This window comes from Lichenostomus cassidix, chromosome 3, assembly GCF_008360975.1.
Source record: "Lichenostomus cassidix isolate B80296 chromosome 3, HeHo_3.0, whole genome shotgun sequence".
Lineage (NCBI taxonomy): Eukaryota > Metazoa > Chordata > Aves > Passeriformes > Meliphagidae > Lichenostomus > Lichenostomus cassidix.
This window is the reverse complement of record NC_139483.1, coordinates 16,984,106-17,004,277: the sequence shown is the minus strand read 5'-3', so window position 1 is coordinate 17,004,277 and position 20,172 is coordinate 16,984,106. Positions and strand designations below refer to the sequence as shown.

Below are 20,172 nucleotides of genomic sequence, written 5' to 3'. Positions count from 1 at the left end.
TAAGGCAGCTTTTCCAAAGGCAATGAGTTGTCTTCAGAGAACAGATTCCAGTGAAAGCCAAAGAAAGGGTACTCCCAAGTCCCAAAAGAACCCTTAAAAACATCACCCATACAATCATTCTGGAGCCCAAGAGGTCCCTTGAGATGTCAGGTGTTGTCCCCTACAACCAGCACCCTGGAAGGCCAGGAGCTGGGTGATGGACACACAGGTGTTGTCAGCAGGCAGCTACATGACTTACAAAAGGTCTGCAGGGCAAGCAGGCAGACCTGAACACAATTTTTTCACCTTCTCCCGCAGAGAGGTCTGCTTTAGGTCATCATGTCTGCTGTCCTAACTGGAGCTTCCCAGCCACAGCATCAGCTGCGATGAAGCAAACCTGTAGCAGTGTGTGACCCAAGGAGCTGGGATCATAGCTGGGTGCCTACTGAGATGAATTAGCAGCCAGATTTTTCAAAAAAATTTGCATCTTAAGAGACACTTAAGTGACTTAAGAGTCACTAAGTCCACTCTATTATGGATAAGACCCCAGGGGATGCAGATGGCATAGAACAGATGTGATGCACAAAAGCTTCTCCAGTGTTGTATTCAGTGATGGGAGCAGACAAACATCCATAATGCACAAATTTGGGATGCTGATAGGTGAGGGTGCCTGGCATCACAGAGAAAGCAGCTCAGAAATGTGCTCAGTGAGAGCCATGTGTGCATGCAGGCACTTGGACACTAGGGAAAACCTTCTCCAGTTTTGAGCCATCCCACACAAGATTTATTAGCAAAAGTCAGCCCTTCCCATCTGCTCCCACCTGTGCTGGCTAATGATCTTCATCCAGTGGAAGCTATGCAACATTTAATTGCTTTTCTCCACATATGATATTGGTAATGATGGTACTGGTTGGAAATTTTTATATTTGTGTCTCTCCCCTCACACCACAGAAATTAGAGGTTACGCTGTAGATTTTTTCCTACATCATATTTTTAGCAACACTAGGAAAATCAGGAAAAACAAAGACTCAAATTTACTGTACCAGAACAGTTAGCATATGGCAGACAATGGATCAAAAAAAGTTTGAAATGTGAGGGACAAATAATAATAAAAAAGAAAGTGACTACTGAGGAGTGATGATAGGCTGTAATCAGAAACACTTATCTGGAATTGCCAGGCACCCCGAGCCTGCCCCCATTCAGATTTTGTAAGAGAAGACTCTCAATGAGACTGCTGCTAAATTACTGGCTCAATAATTTACACTGCCATCCTGTTGAAGTGGGACAAAAACTGAGCCTCAATTTATCTGAGTCTTCCCATAATATGGGGGTCAGGAAGAAATAGGAGAAGTAATTGAATTATTTTGCAAAATCCAGCTCTTATTGAAGTGTAGTGCTGAATGTCAAGCTGTAGCACACTGCTAATTTTTTTTTTTCCAGCTTAACAGGACAAGGAATAAAGCCTTTAAAATCAGGAGCAAACTTTACCTGGTATATAGAATAACCAATACTGAGCAGACCTTCTCCCATTCTCTTCTGTCTCCTGCGGTTCTTCTGCATCAAGCCCACCAAAACAGTACAGCATGGCTCGTTCAAACTCCCTTCATGGTCATCATCTGGTTCATCCAGCCGGATTTTAAACTGAGGATTGGTCCAGTATGTTGCTAACAATTCCCAATGGGAGATAAAAAGGAGGAGATTTTGCTGTCATTGCAGCCAAGATTGCTGTCACTAGACCTACAGAGAATAACTCTGTGGAAGGACTTTTGCATGGAGTTTTTCCAGTTCCTTCCATCAAGATACATTGAGTTTCTGTTTTCACAGCTATGCTGAGTATCAGTTGGAGCCATGGGAAATCAAAGCACCAGGGTATTTCCTGGGGACTAACAACCAACAGGGAGGAGCTGATATTGTTGGTTCCAGCCAGACATTTACCTCCAGGAAATGTCCTTGGCTGAGGCTGTTCCTGTTGCAAGAGAAGCAAATGCCAGACAGCCTCTCCAGAGGTCTAACCTGAAAATGAATGGGAAGTAACAGTGCCACTGAACTGTGACACTTTCCTGGCCTACCCAACCCCTCAGAGGATTAGTCCAGGCAGTAGCAAAAGCCATGTAAGCAGGAAAAGCAGACGAAGGAAAAAAAAAATAGAATTTAGCCATGAACTAACTTCTTGGTGGGTGGATAATCCCCCATGAGGAAATAAGTGTGAATTAAATCTTCATTTAAACTGCCAGGCTTTTGCTCACTGCCTAAACCCCACAGAAATTGTTGCACCTCCAAGCTGTTCCTCCCCACCAAAGGCTCTCCAGCTCACAAGCACTTGTTTTTCAAATGTTTTGTTTGGGATTTCACCAAAGGCCCATTTGGCTGGGTCCTTACCTTGGTAGTTCTGGCAGCCCCCAGCAGTTGAACCTCGTCTCCACTGTCCATGAAACAGGGTCAGGTCCCATTTATTGACCTCGTTGCTTGTCAGTGTGTCAGGAGTCAAGTTGCAGATCTCAAGGCGGCTGAACTGCCTTTGGAAATCTGAAAATGCCATCCTGGCACACAAAAACACCAGGTTAGCCCATCAGCCTGCAACAGATGAGGTGGCTGCAGCTGGACGCTACTCCCAACAGGGCAGCAAACATTGGTGCTACAGAGCTGCCCAAAGCTGCTTTTAATTGAATTTTGAAACTTGGAACCGGCTTTTGGGAAACAAAATTGCCCACTGCCTGAATGAGCTCTATCTTCTGGAGACAGTCTTTGTCAACGGCTGTTACACATTATGGGCTCAGTCAAACCATTTTCTGTCATCCCCAGCTGTGGGCAATCCCTCATGGATCATGCTTCATAAGCAAATTCACTGGAACTGGTGAAACAATATGTGCGAGGAGTTTCCATTTAAAGGGAGTAAGAGCTGGCCCTTGTGAAAGCATCACTCTCGGTGTTTTGCTTCAGTCCTATCACTGATGTTTGTTTTTACCACTCCTGGTGGGTTTGCATGAGTGACAGGCCTTGATTGCTTCATGCAGCAAGCAGAGGTCTGCTCTCATTCCCCAGTGCCTGATGGCCCATGCAGCTGATTGCACTGGAGGACAGTGGCCATTTATCTCTCCAGGCTAGGACAGAGTGACATCGGTTCAGCACTGATCCATATATAATCAGATCAGGGTTAGGACAGGCTTCCTATTAGGTCTGAGTAAACAGACTCTTCCCAAGCTGGTAATCTGAACTTTTTCATTAGTGTGTAGCATTTAGGCAAAAAAAACAAACCTCAAAATGTAGAGCAGCTGAGGTTCATTCTTGCCACCTCATTAATTTTATTACCATCTGGTCTCTATATTTTGGATAAGCACCGAGTTATGCAAGCTCTAATAAAAGGTAATATTTGAATAGGAAGGGAGATAAATAAGAAGCTAACAATGCATGCATGTCATTATTAACCCCCTTGGTGCTGGCAGTTTTTCTCCAACCGAAAGGATTGCTTAATGCACATAAAATGTCCAAAAGAGAAAGCTAAATGAACAAGTCTCACCAAAACTCTCCATCATCTACTTGCTTATCCAGAGCCTGTTTTTGTTTGGGATCAACATAATTCCATTCAGGAGCACTGCAGACAAAGCAGAAAAGCACACTGTTCAGCTGTTGCATTTTATTCTACAGTGAGATCTGAGTTGATTCTATCTTAGGCTGATAAAGGAGTGTATATTTCTCCAACAAATAGACCTTGTGCCCCTCCAAATGACAGCACACCCTGCAACCTGACTATGATGGGCTGGAATCAGACTGTGACAGTATCTGCAACAAATAAGCCTTGAATTGAATCACCCCTGCCAGGTGCCAGAAGGTACAAACAGACTGGCTGGATTGGGAAATTCGCAGCCTGAAAGTCAGTCAGAGCTTCACCATTTTATGTTCTATTGGGGCACCTGATATCCTCCCTAGGGAAATGATATAACCTCCATTGTTGGGGGTCATGAAAGAATAGGAAAGCAAAAATGTGGAATTAGAAAATTTACTGCAGAAAACAGCATTGCTCCGTTGCCATTCTGATGTTAATGTGCTCAGGATGGATTCTGCTCTGATCTGCTCCCACATGACAATGCAGTTCTGCACCTGCCTCAGCAGGGTTGTCCCATGGTAAAACAGGTGTGAAAAAAACAGGATATCACCATGTGTGTGTGCCTGAGGCACTTTATCTTAGAGCTGAGCAAAGCATCTCTGATAAGGTAAAAGTAATTGTAATTTTATCTCTATATCCTCTCCTTAATTAGGATACATCAGCACCCAAGCTGCAGTCAGTCAGGACAGCAAACTGAAATCTCAAAGTGTTGCATGAAAAAATATATGGTGGTCCAAATGAAAGTAAAATTTATGACATTCTAAATATAAAAATAAAATAGGTGTTGTCACTGCCATGCTCCCAAGATTCCAAGACAATTGAAGCCCAGACAGTTTCTAATTTTCAGATTTCTGTGTCCTTAGCTTAGTCAGCATCCCCACTTTTTGAAGATTCTCAGACAGATACCAAACACTGCTCTGATTTAGAGCTGAGCAACCTCAGAGTTGAAGCAGAGGCACAATGGTTTATCCCTGCTTTAACTCCCAGGAACAGGACTGCTGTGTATATTTCACTAAGGTGCTGGCACCATTGGCAGGATCAATTTGAGAAAGGTTTTCTTGCCACATGACGTGGGCATGGCTTGCATTGGGCTGCTCAGAGTTAAACCAAGGGCTGCTGTCTCTGATTAGAAAGCTCCGCCTGAGGCAGGTATTAATGCCTGCTGGACAGAATGGATCAATATCCAACCTTGGTAATAAATTAAGAGTGTTTTATTCCAACTGATTTAGTATCTCTCCTAAATGCGCTTTGTGATTGGATTAACTGCATTGTTCCAATTTAATTTTTAATAGATTCCAAAATACACCAAAGAGAGAGAAGCAGGGGCATATAAAAACCTACTTATCACTCCAAGATCCAGTCCATTCTACTTCACCCCAGGGATTTCTAAGCCTCACTAGTTTCTCTGGCCGTCCTCGGTAATATACCTAAAAGATCCACAACAAACAGAGCCTGAGCACTTCCATTATTCCAATCATCAGAGGGCAATTGCTTTTCAGTTAGGATAAAACATGATTTGTACTTGAGTGATGCAGTCCATTACAATTTGCAATAGTTAAAAGACACCTAGATGCCTTCCACCCTTATTTTATATTATCCTGTGCCACCAAGTGAGCCATTAGCTGCAGCACTCACCATTTCATATAATGACAGCAACATGCAAGGAAAAACATCAGCTACAAAACAGCAGAATATCTGCATCCTCAAAAGCAGGAAACATTGCACAACACAGCAAGGTTGGAAGGAGGTTATCTGGACATCTCTGTAATGATTCCAGTTTCAGAGGAGCAGGAATACCTGGGGCTTGCTCTGAAGGTGAGACTAACAGCAGAGTTCATCAAAGAGGCTTTTACTCCTTTCCCATCACCTCTGACTGGCAAAGTACTTGCTCCCACCTCACACAATATAAACATGTGGGGAATGGCTGCCTCCTCTCCTGCTTCTCCTTTCTGTACCCTGAATTTTGGTGACAGCTTGGCCCACCTTTACAGTTTGTACCCCAGCCTCTTGGCACCACACAAGTGGCAGACTGCACAGCATACTCCACACCACTATCTGTACAGAGCTTCTGACCTGGCTGAGTACTACAGGTACTTCCTTTTTCTGTAAGAGGGTGCATTAGTTAGGGACATTTTTATGGTCACTCACTGAAAGTTGAAGGTACTGCAGTGTTGCAAGCCCAAGCTGGTTTGCCTGATGGCCCCAGAGAGGCTGGCTTACCTCCTCTGCTCCAGTGATAGAGTAAGCATGTCCTTTTACCAGCTTCAGACTTGTGATTGCTTCTATTTCAGCTGTAGCAGTTATCTGGAGCAATAAAAGTATGCACATTTATGATTATATATTGTGTATTAACTCAGCTTTCATAAGCAAATTAATATGGGGGAAGATATCCAAAGTGGTGTGCACAATGAATACCAATATTCTTGATGGAAAGTATATTAAATTAAGGTGAGATCCACAGCAAAAGCTGCAGTTTCATGCCTCTTAATATGCAATCTGAGCACAGAAGAAATTCAAGAATGTACAATGAGATCTAAATCCAATTCCCAGCTCAGGTGACAGACCCAGTCACCTGCAAAGACATGTTCACATGAACTTAGTTCTAGCCTGTCTCAGTCAAAATCCAGTATATGAGAATTGGAACTCTGGTAATTCTATATGCCACAAGGCAAACAAGATAATGAAACAGGATGTGAAAGGTGTAAAGTCTCCAAAATATGTTCCAACATCATCTGTAACTTGAGAGTGTTTGTATTACAGGTGTCAGTAATCTTTAGGACTGAAACCCAAAGCCAGAATCAGACTACAGGCTACAACAAAGTGTCTCAGTGAGTTTGTCTCTGGCAGTCAGCATCTGGAGCTGAAATTACACAAAATTTGAATGAGAAAAGATACTCAGAGAATGAAAATGGAGTTCAAGAAGACCAGTATGTAGTTCATGGGTCTAAGTATTACCACATGCTGTCATGTAAATAGGGAGGCATGATGAGAATTGGTTATCTAGAGCTTTGTCCAAAGTTTTTGTTACTGAAATCTATAAATTAATCTCAGTTTGCTTTTATACCAGACCTTAGTACCTATATCTAACATTGGTCTGGGCTTTTGTCACAGTATGGACCACAGCCCTGAGAAGAGGAGCAAGGACAGTAAAGCTCTGTCATCCTCTTACATCAATGGAGCAGCCAAGCAGTGAGCCAGCTCTCAGAGCCTTCTGGATGATTTGGAACAGGTTCAGTGGAGCCCTCCGCAGCTCATAGGACTCAGAGATGCCTCCAGTAAAATCCTCAAAGCCCTCCACAGTGGATCCTCCTGCCAGAGCTTCATAAGAGCCATTCAACCTGTGGGAGAGAGATGGTAAGAATGATACAAAGGTCCATCTCCACCTGTTAGCACAAAGCACCACAGAAAGCAGGGTTTATCATTCAGTGTCTCTCAGTCTGTGTTGTCATCACTGTGACCTGGGGCACCAGAACTAAAGCCCCTTGGAACAGACAGCTGGCAACACCCTTACAGAGCCAGAGGGAACTGTAAATGCTGGGTGGGAGGGAGGCTGCATTAGAATGCAGTGTGCTGTGACTGACACCACAGCCTGGGCCCCCAGCAGGGTCACAGCTCCTGCCCAACCCCGTACTTGGCGTAGGCTTTCTCCAGCAGCGCGCTCCAGAACTCGTTGCCTTCCTCCGAGTGCACGAAGAGCAGCTTCCCGTTCTTGGTGGGCAGCCTGTCGTCCACCACCACGTCCACCCACTCCCCATACTGCCAGAACTGTGGGAAAGAGGAAAGGAAAAGATGAAGGGGGCTGGTGTGCCCATAACAGCTCCATACCACCACCCTCCTAACCCTTCACCTGTCAACACTTCCCCCTGCATAAGCCACTGTAGGGTTTACTCCCACACTGGATTCCTCTCCTTTGTAATGGAGACAAACTCCTCCCAGCTCTGTGCAGCGTTCAGCAGGCTTCTTAATGCTATATTAAATTTTGCTGATAGGAAATACGATCAGCATCTTGTTGTACATAACATCAAAAACTCTGTCTGTATGTGTCAACTGAGTTTACATGGTGGACATCCCAGAAAGCCATCATGGATCAAGGATACTCTGAACCATCTCAAGTTTCAAACCTTAAGAAACAAAAAAACAACAATGCCCCTCTAAAAATGCTGCAAGGAGATGGCATCTAAAGGGGAAGCACTCAATAGTGCTAATCCCTGCTGAAAATACTAGGAAATGTGTTAAACATTGCTAGTGCTAAATTTCAGCCTCAAAGCTAGAAATGTTTATTTCAGGATTTGCTGCATTCCTGAAAGGAGAGATGATGATTCACCCCATAACACTCAAAGGTAAGCTGGTGGAAGGGCTAGGTGTGTGCTCTAAAACTTCTGTCCTCACCAGGACAGCTCCTTTAGCTTTGCAAGGTGAATCCACACTGCTCCCACCTGAGCCTAACCTCCAGTCAAAGCAGGTTGGCTAAATCCCAACACTCTGGGTCCACAGGCAAGGAAATGAAGGCAAAGCAGGAAGGGATGGGGAGGAAGGAGAAGGAACCACACCAGGCTGAATTCACTCTCAACGGCTGGCAGTAACAGAGCTTGGTTTGGGCTCACATGGCCTGATGGTTCTGCTCAGTTTACAAAATCTGTATAACTCCCCAGAGCCCCATCAACTCTAAGACTGCAGAACTTCAGCAGTGAGCTGGTCTCATTTAACATTATTTAACTCTGTTCTTTTCTTTCTCTCTCCCCCATCAATTTCACATACACACTATAATAGTTGATTATTTCACTTGTTCCAAACAAAAAGAAAATAAGCTGCTTCTAATTAAATAGTAGCATTTTCTTCTTTTGTTCTCAATCCCCTGATCATATAGGTACCTGGAAATGAAAGATTCCAGCATAGTCCTTCTGGAAACTCTGAGCCTTGGGAACAACACGGAACAGAATATCTGGATTCAAAGTGAGAGATGCAATGGCAGCTAGAAGCCAGCAGTCACCTAAAAACACACATTACAAGGCAGAAAAGTTCATTAATAACTCCTTTAAGTCATGCTCTCACCTGGACTAAGATGCCAGCCTTAAGAGCTCTGCAAGGTCCTGCTAGACTCAGTAATCTGTTGGTTCAGCAATCTGTTCTTGTTCTGTTATTTCTCTCTTTTGCTCATTTTCCACTCACCCAAACCACACAGGTATCTTGGGGCCTTGGAGGCTGACCATGGTGGTAATTTCAATGGTCTAGTTTGTGCTCTGGTTTTTTCACGAAGCTGTGAGAACAGGCTGCTTTACCTAAGCTTGTTAATGCCCTCAGGAGACCAAGAACACAGCCAGAAGGAGAAGGCATTTGAGGTATGTGGCTTGCAAAGCACGGCTGGGCAGGACAGAGTTAATGACCTGTGGTACTTTAGACTCAAGCCACCACATCTGGGGCAGACAAGGGCTTAGGAGAGTCCAGAAGAGGGCAAAGCTCTGGGTTGACAGAAAGATGGTGGGATTTCCATTCCCACCTATTGGAGAAGATTCAGTGGGGAGCAGGAACATTGCAGGGGCTATCCCTTCTCAGCCCTTTCTTTGAAGGCCTGAACTTGAACCATCACTACTGCCAGAGATTTGCCCAGCAGTCTAATGGGTGCTGAAATCTCCCAGAGCCTTTGTGAGGAGGCAAATCCTTTCTTTGGCCCATTCCTTATTCTGGAAAGGCTGGGCTTACCCAGCCCTCCCTGGAGGCTGTGTGCCTTGCAGCTGGAGCTGTTTGCTGCGTTGGTTACCTGTTTGTTGTGGATTGGAGGCTGGCTGAGCAGAAGCGTCTATCACACCAAAGGTGGTGCCCCAGGGAAACTCGGTGGCTCGTGGTGTTTGCACACTGCAAACAGCAGGAAGAATTTCTGTGATTCTGTTTTATTTCTGAGGTGTGCAGAGAGCCTAGGAAAACAAAACTGCTCTGAAGGCACTAACATTTTCCTGGTTCCCTGAGGATTATCTGTGCCAAGACATAGTTCCTTTGTGTGAGTGCATATTCTGCAGAAGGAATTGGCATCACAGCTCTTGCTTCAGAGCAAATAAGCTAATTGAGGAACCAAGGAAAGAGATTAATCTGCAGCAAGACTGAATATCCTAGAGCAGCAGTTAACTCTTTATATTGAGCTGGGATTTAGGATTTAATGCCATGGTGAATACAAGTGTAAAAGTAGGATACAGGGACTTGCCAGGTGCTCTCTGCTGTCTGCACTCCACTGGGAGGTACCCAGATACCTCCTATGAGCTGGTTTGAGTTTGAGTTTGAGTTTGAGTTTGAGTTTGAGTTTGAGTTTGAGTTTGAGTTTGGCAGGCAGTGATTTGAGAAAACCCTGTAAAGAAGTGCCCCTGGTGTGATGATCTGTAACCACCTGAGCTGATCATTATGTGTCCAAAACTACCATCTCCCCATTGTACCAGCCCAGGCCTTTCTAAAGGGGAAGGAAAACCCTAATATTAGTGTGTGAGGTGCTGCTTGAGCCTCCCCTCAAGTGTTGCTCTGCCTCATCTTGGCTGCCACATTTAGGAAAGAGCATTCAGGCTGGAAGGGGGCAGAAAAATGGATTGCCTGCTTCTCTCCATCAACCTGCATTTCTTATGAGAAGAGGTTAAAAAAATTTGTCCTGCTCATCCTACACAAGTGAAGTTTGAAGAGGAAGTGTGAGGCAGGTTAAATGCTACTTTGCAGAAAAGCTGTTTGAGGCAAGAGCTCTTAGCTGAAAGATAATATTTCCTTTGCAGTGAAGAAGATAAAATAAAAGGATTGTGATATGTTTAAAGTGGAAATAGGGAAAAGTTGGTGCTCTGCATATAGAAAAGAGAATCTGGAATCTTCAGTCTATAGAACAAGATGAGAAAAAAACCTTCTAAGGAGGGATCAATTTGGTTGCCTGGAAGTTTTCTCCCAGCCTTAGGTACTTATGTATAAAATAAGCAAAATTATAAGAGCACAAGGTGTGGGAAAAAAAGGCTTTAAGAACCTCCTCTCCTAAGGAAATGTAGATGCATGGAAAAATGAGACTGAGAACACTCAGATCTGCTTTGTATCTATTTCTTTGAGGCTTTCCTTGGTACAGCACATGCCTTAAGCTGTTATAATTTCTGTTTTCCTTGAAGAGATAGAAATAATGGTCATAAGTCTGGGGAATGGATTTTCAGAGGAGGAAGATGAAAAGCCTTATGAAGTCAGAACTGAAATTCTCATTTTTCTGATATTCCTGGCATGCCTCAAAGTGCAGAGTATTATTTCTGAGAAGGGGGCAAGGTGAAGGTCCCTGCATCCCTGCTGAGTCCCTCCACCCCTGTGAGACCAGAGAAGGCCTGTGGCAGTGACAATTTGGGGCTTTCCCAAGGTGCAACACCTGGAAGGGTTTCCCCTTCCTGGTCCAAGCCAGGATTTTCAAGCCAGTGAAGAAGTAACTACTCCAGGCTTTACTAAGGACAGTGTGTGTTGGATGCACAAATAGGCAGAAAATTCAGTGGAATGAGGGGGGTTTCCTAAAATCCATTGTTTACCTCCCTACCTCAGAACTAAACAATTTCAGAATCTCAGCCCAGAGGATGCCAAATGCACCATGAAATCTTTTAAGGCTCCTTTTCTTACAGCATGAATTAACTTCTTAGTGTCTGGGAGAGTGAGTGACATGGGTGTTGCTGCCTCTCTCCAACACACCCATGCAGTCTGACCTCCCAGGGAAGCATTTCAGAGCAAATCACACCTGGAAAGAATTGTTTTGGAACAATTGCAGTGGTGAGCTTGGCCTTGAAAGCAGCCAAGCCCGCCTTGAGCACTGCAGAGTCCTATCTCCAAACCTTACTTTCTGGGGCCTAATATCTTTGACTAAGCTTGTGCCAACCAAAAGGAAAGGAACCAGCTGGGAATTGGCTGCTGCACAGTAACTCAATAAAAATGGAAGTGTGTCTGAAGGTAGATGGTTTGGGGGCATCTTTATACAGCAGAGATGCATGACATTCAAGCTCCTGTGATATTTACTTTCAGAGCATGTAGGAATCTGTCTGTATCAAGGAACTTCCATGATGAGCCCTTATCTGCACAGTTGGCCTCTTACCTTCTTGTACCCCACAATGGGATCCTGATCTATTAGTAAGTCTTCTCAGTCCTACTGGATAGTATATGAGTAGTTCTAAAAAAGTACACACTGACAGTTCCTGTTCCATTTTTCACAGTTCAACATCATTTTGCCAGCAACAGGTTTCAGGGTTTAGTTTGTGGTTGTGCCTACAGGACAGCACAACAGCAGAAGCTCCCCAGAAAGGCACCTTATGTAGGACCACTCAAACTTGTTCTGATTCAGCTGCAGGTCATAAGTAATCTTTTACACTGTGAGCAAACTGCTTTAGTACCTTCCTAAAAAGAGATTTTTTTTTTTTGAGGGAGAGAATAAGAGACCAATTGGCCAACTAATTAATTATTTAGAATGTATTTCTAGTAGATGTATAGTCAGAAACAGGACAATATTAAAAAGCATTTCTGTTCACCATATGTGTTTAAAGATGCAGCATTTCAGCTTGTAAAAATAAATCTTATTTTAAAAAAAAGCCTTTTCAACATTAGCCCTGCAAGGTTAAGTCACCTAAGAACACATAATGCTGCTTCTGCTTAGTCTTCTACTTCATGAACCGAGGTTTCAGACAAGTGCCAATTACAGTGTTTACTGCTGCTGCTGCTGAATGTCTTGAAAAGAAGCCAGCTTGATTCCTGGATCTGAAGTGATTTGAAAAGGTAGTAAAGTGAAATTTTCTTTTTTTAGTTTTTTTTTTTAATTTAAGCAATTCTGACCTTGAGTTTGTGGTGGAAAGGGTAGACATGAAGGCTAGCTATGCCTAGTTCCTGTGTATGTGTCTGTGTGTGCATACATATATATATATATGTATATATATATATATATATGTATATATATACCCACACATGTGATCTTGGAGAATTACTTTGACTGTTAGTGCACTTGAAATAAAATCCCTTACTGCTCACAGATGTCCTGAGTTGGCTCATGCTCTCAGTGCTACCCAGGCAGCTCCTGGTTTACTGAGCTAATCGAATTGCTGCAGTGAATAAGGAATCCTTGGTGACCTGGGAGCTCAGCGGCTCCTCCGTATTGATGATGTTTACCCAAGCATGCTCCACTTGCAGAGGCCATAAAATAAATGAGAAATCTGATTAGTTTCAGTTGCTCCAGAGCTGTGCTCACTTTCTCTTTAGCTGCCATCAGAGTGTCTAGACACAGAGCATCTAAACTCTTCTTTGACCTAGAGATGGTGAGTTTCAGCCAGAAGTCCAAGTTTCTGGTTCCAGGATGCAACTGGACAGCACAGAGGCATTTCTGTCCTGACTGTGTTGTGGCTTGTTGCTGTTTCAGCAGTGCCTGGTGTTCAGAAAGGATCCTAACACCATGCTGTGGCTCTTGCTCCCTGGATTACCAAACAGCTTTGACTCTCAGCTTTAGTCTCTGCTGGAAGCCCTTGTTCAGAGCTTGTAGGACCTGGGGCATCATAGCAGACATCAAGGAAGCACTGACCCACGAGCTTATCATCTATGGCAGTGCAGGCTGCCTCTGCTTTGGGATTTCTAAAGACTTTCTGAAGTTTTCTATGGAAATTAATTGTGTTTTGCAGCTGTGTACAGAAAGCCAAAGGAGAATCCAGCAAAGGAACAGGCTTTCTTCTCTTTGGGGTCTCAGAGTTGTTAGTGAACATATTTTTTTGACATCTACGAGATGTATTTGCTAGAGTAAGGATGTCCAACATTGCTGAGCCCATGGGATTGAACATCAGAAGGGCCATACATTAATGTGCACAGCAAAACAAGTGAACAAACCCAGCACTATTAAGTTCTCTCCCACCTACAGCCACTTCAAAGGCTCCCTCAACAGGTATCAGATCTATCTCAGAGCTGTCAGGCTTCGGTCTGTTCTCCAGGATACCTGTAATCTCCCCAAATCTGCCTGCAGGACAAGCCATGCACAAAGCACACGTGGGGTGGGCTCTGGGCTGCTGTGAACTGGTGCATTTGCCTTGGCTTCAGGGAACTCCTCCAGCTGCCAGCCCTGGCCCAGGGAGCTGCCTGCCTGGAGTGGCCTCTGGGCGTTCAGAACAAAAGGCAACTCATGAATATAAATAGTGTGGATCTGGAAAGCTAATATTAAACTGAGGGGGTTTCAGTATGTTTTATATTATTGAAATTAAATTTATGCCATTTACTTCTTAAGAACTTCTGCAAACAGTCCTCGGGTTAACTTATTCAGATAGCTGCAAGAAAACTTCATAAGTCACCTTTAATAACTAAGACTATGTGACTACATTTCAAGTTGTTACTAGGCTATCAAAAAGATATGGTTCAAAGAATGTTTAAAACATTTCAAGTCTTTCAAGTCCTCATCAAACTTCCCAAGCTGATATTCATCTAGTTTACACTGTTGTCAAAGAAATAAGTTTAATGGAGTGAGACCAACTCTGGGTTTTCTTGTTCCTTTTGTTCATAGAAACCCAGACCTGCAGTGTTATTTTTAAAAGAAAAGAAACGTGTCAGAAAATATTATTTAAAATAGACTCTATTTCCCTAAAGGACTTGCTACCCAGTCACATACGTGGCTTATGTAAATATGTAATCAGGGTCTGTTTCAATAGAAGTGTTTTACATGAGGGTTTTAGTAAGAAGGACTTTGATATTCAAGGTATTGGATCAAATACCACAAAAAGCTTAGTATGCCTCAGAGATGTAAAGCAAATACCCGAAGGCTAGAAGGGAAGTCCCATGCCTGCAGTTTATTTTTGTGAAGGGTCAGCATGTGTAGAAGCAATTGTAAGCAGCCTTGCAGAAACAAATTGGATTATCTTTCATTATTTTCTCTTTTTCTTTTGAGAGAGTGAGAGAGAGAGAAAATCAAGTTCCTAATAAAGGAATCAGATTTTAGGGCTTCTCTTCTAGGTTTGGGATAGCATTCAGCCCTTGGGCTACTGGCCACCAAAAGCTGTCTTGGGAAAACCCAGAGCAAGGCACCATCCCCAGATTCACAGGAGGTTTTGGGGTGCAGCTCTGTTGTTAGCACTATGTGATGGATTTTGGCACTGATCTCTAGTGAAAGCCCATTTAGCACCAGGGACTGGAGCTCTACAGAAACATTCAGCAGGTGACAGAAATAGAAAAGGGCTCAGGGTATTTGTATTCAGTTTCTAGGCTAAACACAAATAATGCACTGGCCTCTTCTAGTTTAAGAACAGATACTTTTCAGTCCTATAGCTTGTAAAATGTCAAGGAAAATGAGGTTTTACTTCAGGTGTATGTTCTTAATTTTTTTGTGCTATTATAGAAACTTTCCAAATAGGAGATGACAAGAAATGTCGCTTTTACTACTTATTTGAGCCATTCTCCTGAAATACAGTAAGTGATTTCCCCATACTCTGTTCCAGCATCCACCAAATAAACATCCTGGAGCAAGTATACGATTGGGCATCTTATTTTTAGCATTTGGAGTACAAGCCCACACACCAGGGAATTTTTTAGCAATTGCTTTAATAGTGCTGTGTTTACAAGAGCAGCACTGGTGTTATTTATCGCCAACGACTCGCATAAATTGTTTCAATCTCATTTGCACAATGGATGTGCTGGAAGCCCAGTGAGGTCAGGAGTACTGCAGTTAGCAGCACAGGAGGGAGAAAGGCTGATTTCTCTGTGTCTAATCTATCAAATTCTCATTACAGGAGTTTCAGCCTTCTTGCCTCTCTATGCAGTCAGGAGAGGTGGTTGCTGCTGTCCTCTGCAGCTTGATCTTATCAGCCAGGCAGGCAGGGAAGGCAGCAGCTGCAGCAGCAGCTACTGCAAGGGGGAATAAAGTCCCCTTACAGCTCCCTTCTGGACTCTTGCACAGCAGCTCTGTTTAGCCAAAGGCAGGCATTGCAGAAAAATGGGTAAGGAAGGTTTTTTTATGATGGATGTCTGGGAGATGATGAGTGCTGCCTGAGAGACACCTCCTCTCTTCAGGCCCTAATTTGGGGAGCTGAACAGAGCTGCCTTTTTGGTCTGTGCTTGCACAGTGTGACTGGTGCCTGTCTGCTCCTGTCCCTGCTCACAGTTCTGCATGAAATGCTGTTCAAGCAGAAAGGAGCACTCAGCATGAAGGGCTGGGAACAATTTGTTTGTTGTGGATGGTATTACAAAGTTTACATGCTCTGTTCATTTTTTTTTATGATGTGATCCTTGTTTCCAACCCATGCTTGGACCATCTTGCTTGACACAAAATGGCACATCATAGACCCAGCCCCTTCTAAACCAGTTCCTGCTCTGTTCTTTGGTTGTTTTGCGTGAAACTCAGGCTGGAACTTGGTCTGCCTTCCAAATAAAAATCCCTAAGGACTAGGCTACAGCAGAAAACTTCCCTGGTGTCCTTTTTCCCCCAGAAGTCTTTGGAGCTGCTCTTGCTGGCATGGGCAGGACTCCCACTCTCTTGCCTCAGGGCAAGTGCTCTCATGACTAGATTGGCATCCACCTCTGTCTTAAGAGGTCAAAAGCAAACCAGTTTTCTGTTCCAGAGAATTACTTCCTTCCTTCAGGAGACAGCTTGGTGTCTTCCAATTTTGACAGAGCTCTTACAAGCCCATATATACCCTGTCTCAGGCAGCAATGCTGGTATGTGAGTCCTCTTCTTGGGTATCTGACTCTCCGTACTATGTCTGGGAGACAGCCAATAAAACGGTCCATGTATCAGGAGTTTTTAAATGAAGCTTCATTTCTTTTTCTTCTTCCAAAACAAAATTCAGAAGCACTGTACGTACCCAGCTCTCCTTGGCAGACATCTGTTCGGGTAGCTCCTCCAATTATGAACTGAGGGTTGGCACACAACTCCTGAAAAAAACACAATTTCAAAGTTTGCATCATCCTTTCTGGGCTGAAAAGTTCCCTTTTATTGTTCCTCATTTCAGTATTCAAAAACTATTAAAGATTTCCAAAATTTCTTTAAAAATTTTTCCTTTCTCCTCCATCTGATTAACACTGTCCCAGGACATTTCCTTATTAAACTGAGGACTGCATGTATTTTTATTTTTTTAGGCAATCTTGATGCCCTTTGCTACTAGGCATTGTGAGTGAAACTACTGAAAATTTTTGTAGTGGAGACAGAGGTGAAAATCCACCTTAGCATTTACTTCTTACTTTATCTTGCTGAGATTTTGGTTCAAGCAGCACAGATGAGTTTGCAACTGTGGCTGCTGCCTGTGCCACTGGAACTGTGCTGAGTTTCCAGTGCCAGCAGTGTGGAGGATGTTCCCCCACCCTGATCCTGCTTCCTGGGAGGCCAACCACACAAATGCTTTTATTAGCAACAACCCCTCTTTCTTCCTGGCCCTTTGGGGCCAGCCAAGTAGGTTATGGCAATGACTGTCACTCCTATCCCAACTCTCAGCTCTCCAACAACTCATGGCCTATATTAGGAACTTATTATTGTCTCTCTAGAGACAAAAGCCTTTTCTGTTTTTCTGAGAATTTTCCATGAGCTTCTGAATGGCAGCAGGAGCAGTTTATAGGAAGCCTAGCTTGGCAAGCAGGGTTGAGGACAGTTTAGGCAGTCACCAGCTCTCCCTGAGAGCAGCAGTTGTCAGTTCTGAGCGTCCTGTGGAGAGACAGGGACAACACAGGACTTCTTGTGTGCATGTGTGTGAAGAAGGGCCAGTTTGTGAATCTCCTCTTGCAATAGGAGCAATCTCAGCTACATCATGTTTGCCTCTGTCCAGTGGATAAGGGTCTGCCAGTAGGTTACCCTCCACACAGGAAAAGGATTTCTGTGTCTTTTTCTCTTTTTTCTCCAAAGCAGTGCCAGTCATCTGTGTATGACTTGTCACTCACCCAGACACCTGTCCTTCCTGAGCCACTCCCAAGTGCCACATGCACCTTTCAGCCAGCTGAGTTTCCCCTCAGGAGTCCCACACAGACTGGTCTCTGGCAGGTACAGCTGGGACATTTAACCCTGTTGGATCTGAGCCCTCAGTAATTCCTCATCCTGCTGTGCTCGTGGGTGTGTCTCTGCCTGCAGCTCAACATTGCTCTTCTGTGAGAAGCCCAAATCTAATTCAATGAGTTTTCTAAGGCTGATCTTCTCCAAGGACAGACAAAGCCAAGACACACATCCATGGTACTTGTTAAGGGAACATCCAGGTGCCAGAGTAAGGTGCTGATGGATAAATGGGCTTGCCAGGGTCATTAAATCTGAAGTTACTAAACCTGCAAGTTTCTGTTTCTCACTTTTCAGATGAAAAAATAATAAAGCCCGAAGTCTTGAAATTTTCTGTTCTTCCCATTCTCCTTTCCTCCATCAGACAGAGGTAAGTAATTTGAAGGGGGGTTTTCTCCATTTTCTAAAGTATTTCTTGATGTTGCAAAATGACAAAGGAGACGCAAAATAGAGAGAAATAAGTGACTGGGAAATGGGAGTACAGAAAAATCTCTGAAGCCCTGATTTTATGACTTAAAAAAAAATAAAAATCATCATCTAATATTTCCTGATGAAAATTACTTTCTTAGAATCAGAGGCCATTTCTAGGATATATGTATTTAGGTAATAGCATTTCTAGTCAGTTGCTATTTAACTGTTACAGGCAGCTTGAAGTCAAGCAGAGGATTTTATTTAGGTATTAGTCTGATTTCCTGAGGGGCACAGTGGCAAGACCTTGGTGTAGGTCTTGACAATTGACAGTCAGTGGCTCCCAGGTGCCCCACGGTCTGGCTGGATGCACATGGGGCTTTTGCATCCATCTCTGCATTGCACCCTGGACTTGCAGCTCTCTGGAGCTGGGATGGACAGGAAGGAACCAGGTTCCCACGAAGCAGTTATAGGATTCCCCATATTTTTCCAATCCCCTTTCCAACCTTTTTTCTGCCAACTGCGGAAGTAAGGCAAGATGGAAGTAAAAAACAAAACCTACAGGATATTCAGGCTCATCACTGATTTAGCCTGGATGCTCAGCTTTGGTTAGATTTGAAGGCAGTGAACTAGGCAGTCACAGAGCACTCTTACCGTGGGGTGTTTCCAGACTATCCCTTGAGTTTTGAAGGAGTATGGTCCCAGGTCCCGGTAGCCCAGAGCAGAAGGACAGGCTGGGAATTCTTCATCCTTGAACAGTGTGCCAGTCTGCAGGCACTGCTGCTTCAGGGCCTCATAGTCCTGCTTCAAATACTTGATGGCATTCCTGTTGGATCCGAGCCCGCCCGCTGCCGCTCTCTCTTGGCAGAGTCTCACGGCGGCCCTGGACATGCTGCCCACTCTCCCGGTGAGTGCTGCAGCTCTGCCTTTGCCTCCTGGGCCAGGGAGGTGCGTGTGGGCAGGCAGCAGGCTCGGGTGGAGCCAAGGACTGCCCTCAGTGCTCCAGCAGCCCTGCAGGGAGGAGGAACCAGGAGAGCAAATATGTACCTGGGAGATGGGCGGGAGCCACAGCCACCATGGCTGGGATTATGGGCACTGCCTGCTGCTAGTCCTGTGTTATTTGCTTTTTCTGCTGTCCCCTTTTAAAATACTCTTTTAGCAAGAAGCCAGGGAGAACTTTTTCCAGACACACCTGTTCATGCATGGAGCGAGACTGTGTGCATTCCATGCGCTGAAAGTCAGGTTTAAAGATCAGTCCTTTAAAAATCCGGGTGAAGATGGTTCAAAACTCCTTTCCTTCTCCTAAGATCAGGCTCTATGCTGTTGGAAGGTTGTGCAGCCACAAAACCTGGAGTTGGATATATACTGCCATAGTGCCATATATACTGCTATGGCTATATATATATACTGCCATATATACTGCCATGGCTATGGAGATGCTATGGAGTTTAAAGCTAGAGAAAAGTTTAACCCACTTCTGGCTTAAATGATGAGTTTTTAAAAAAGACTCCCCCCTTTGGTACTCTCAAATCAGTATGAATTTAATTTATTAGCAATAAAAGATATGAACTTGACGGAGCTAGAGCTGGCCACTTGCAGAGGGAGGGCAAGGATACAATCCAGGAGAATGACCTAGGCCAAAAATGGGCAATTGTTTCACCAGATAGGAGGCAAGCTAGTAAGCCCTGCTCCCCCTCTGCAGTGTCCCTTGGGCAGAAGTCACTGAAACATCCCCATCCATAAAAATGGGCTCTTATCTCAGCTAGTGAGAGGTTACAGTCATATTTACAATCATATTTATAGTCTTCTGGTGGTGTTTCCTGCATATCAAATGTTTACAGGCAGAAAACAAAGAAAGCCTTGAGTGCAAAAAACTTTATAAACCTTAAGAAATAGTGGTTGCTATTCTTGTAGGAGAAAAACTCCATTTCTGCCTGGCAACCCCATTTGTACTAACACAGGGGTGCACACCTCCCTGGCAAGGTGGCTACAAATGTCTGTAGGTTCAAGAACTGAAGGAGGAAATATTTTCCATGGAGCACAGCTGCTCTCTGCTGTCATCCTGTATAATGGCTGGGATTGCCCAGCAAAGCCCACTGCGTGTCCGGCTAAAAGCTGGGTAAACAGTAACTTTGTTTGCCAAGGAGTGTGTTTGATGACTACCTCTCAGTAAATTTAGACAGAAGGTGTGGGGAAAGGAAGACAGAATTTTTAA

General features: G+C 44.1%; 1 protein-coding gene across 2 annotated transcripts in view; it reads right to left on the bottom strand.

Annotated features, from left to right (window-relative positions):
- Positions 1-18,984, bottom strand: part of LOC146439182 (calpain-8-like) — a 45,328-nt gene extending 26,344 nt beyond the window's left edge. Inside the window, exons 1-10 of one of the 2 annotated variants that reach the window (XM_085054718.1) lie at positions 18,612-18,984; positions 16,378-16,447; positions 8,455-8,573; positions 7,215-7,348; positions 6,753-6,921; positions 5,804-5,887; positions 4,925-5,010; positions 3,497-3,571; positions 2,359-2,519; positions 1,458-1,643 (exon numbers count right to left, since the gene is read on the bottom strand). In XM_085054718.1, the coding sequence (XP_084910844.1) occupies positions 1,458-1,643; positions 2,359-2,519; positions 3,497-3,571; positions 4,925-5,010; positions 5,804-5,887; positions 6,753-6,921; positions 7,215-7,348; positions 8,455-8,573; positions 16,378-16,447; positions 18,612-18,848 (1,321 nt within the window). In that variant the 5' untranslated portion in view covers positions 18,849-18,984. The remainder of the gene's footprint in view (positions 1-1,457; positions 1,644-2,358; positions 2,520-3,496; positions 3,572-4,924; positions 5,011-5,803; positions 5,888-6,752; positions 6,922-7,214; positions 7,349-8,454; positions 8,574-16,377; positions 16,448-18,611) is intronic. The other variant, XM_085054719.1, reaches the window with a different exon arrangement.
- Between the last annotated feature and the right edge of the window lie 1,188 nt (positions 18,985-20,172).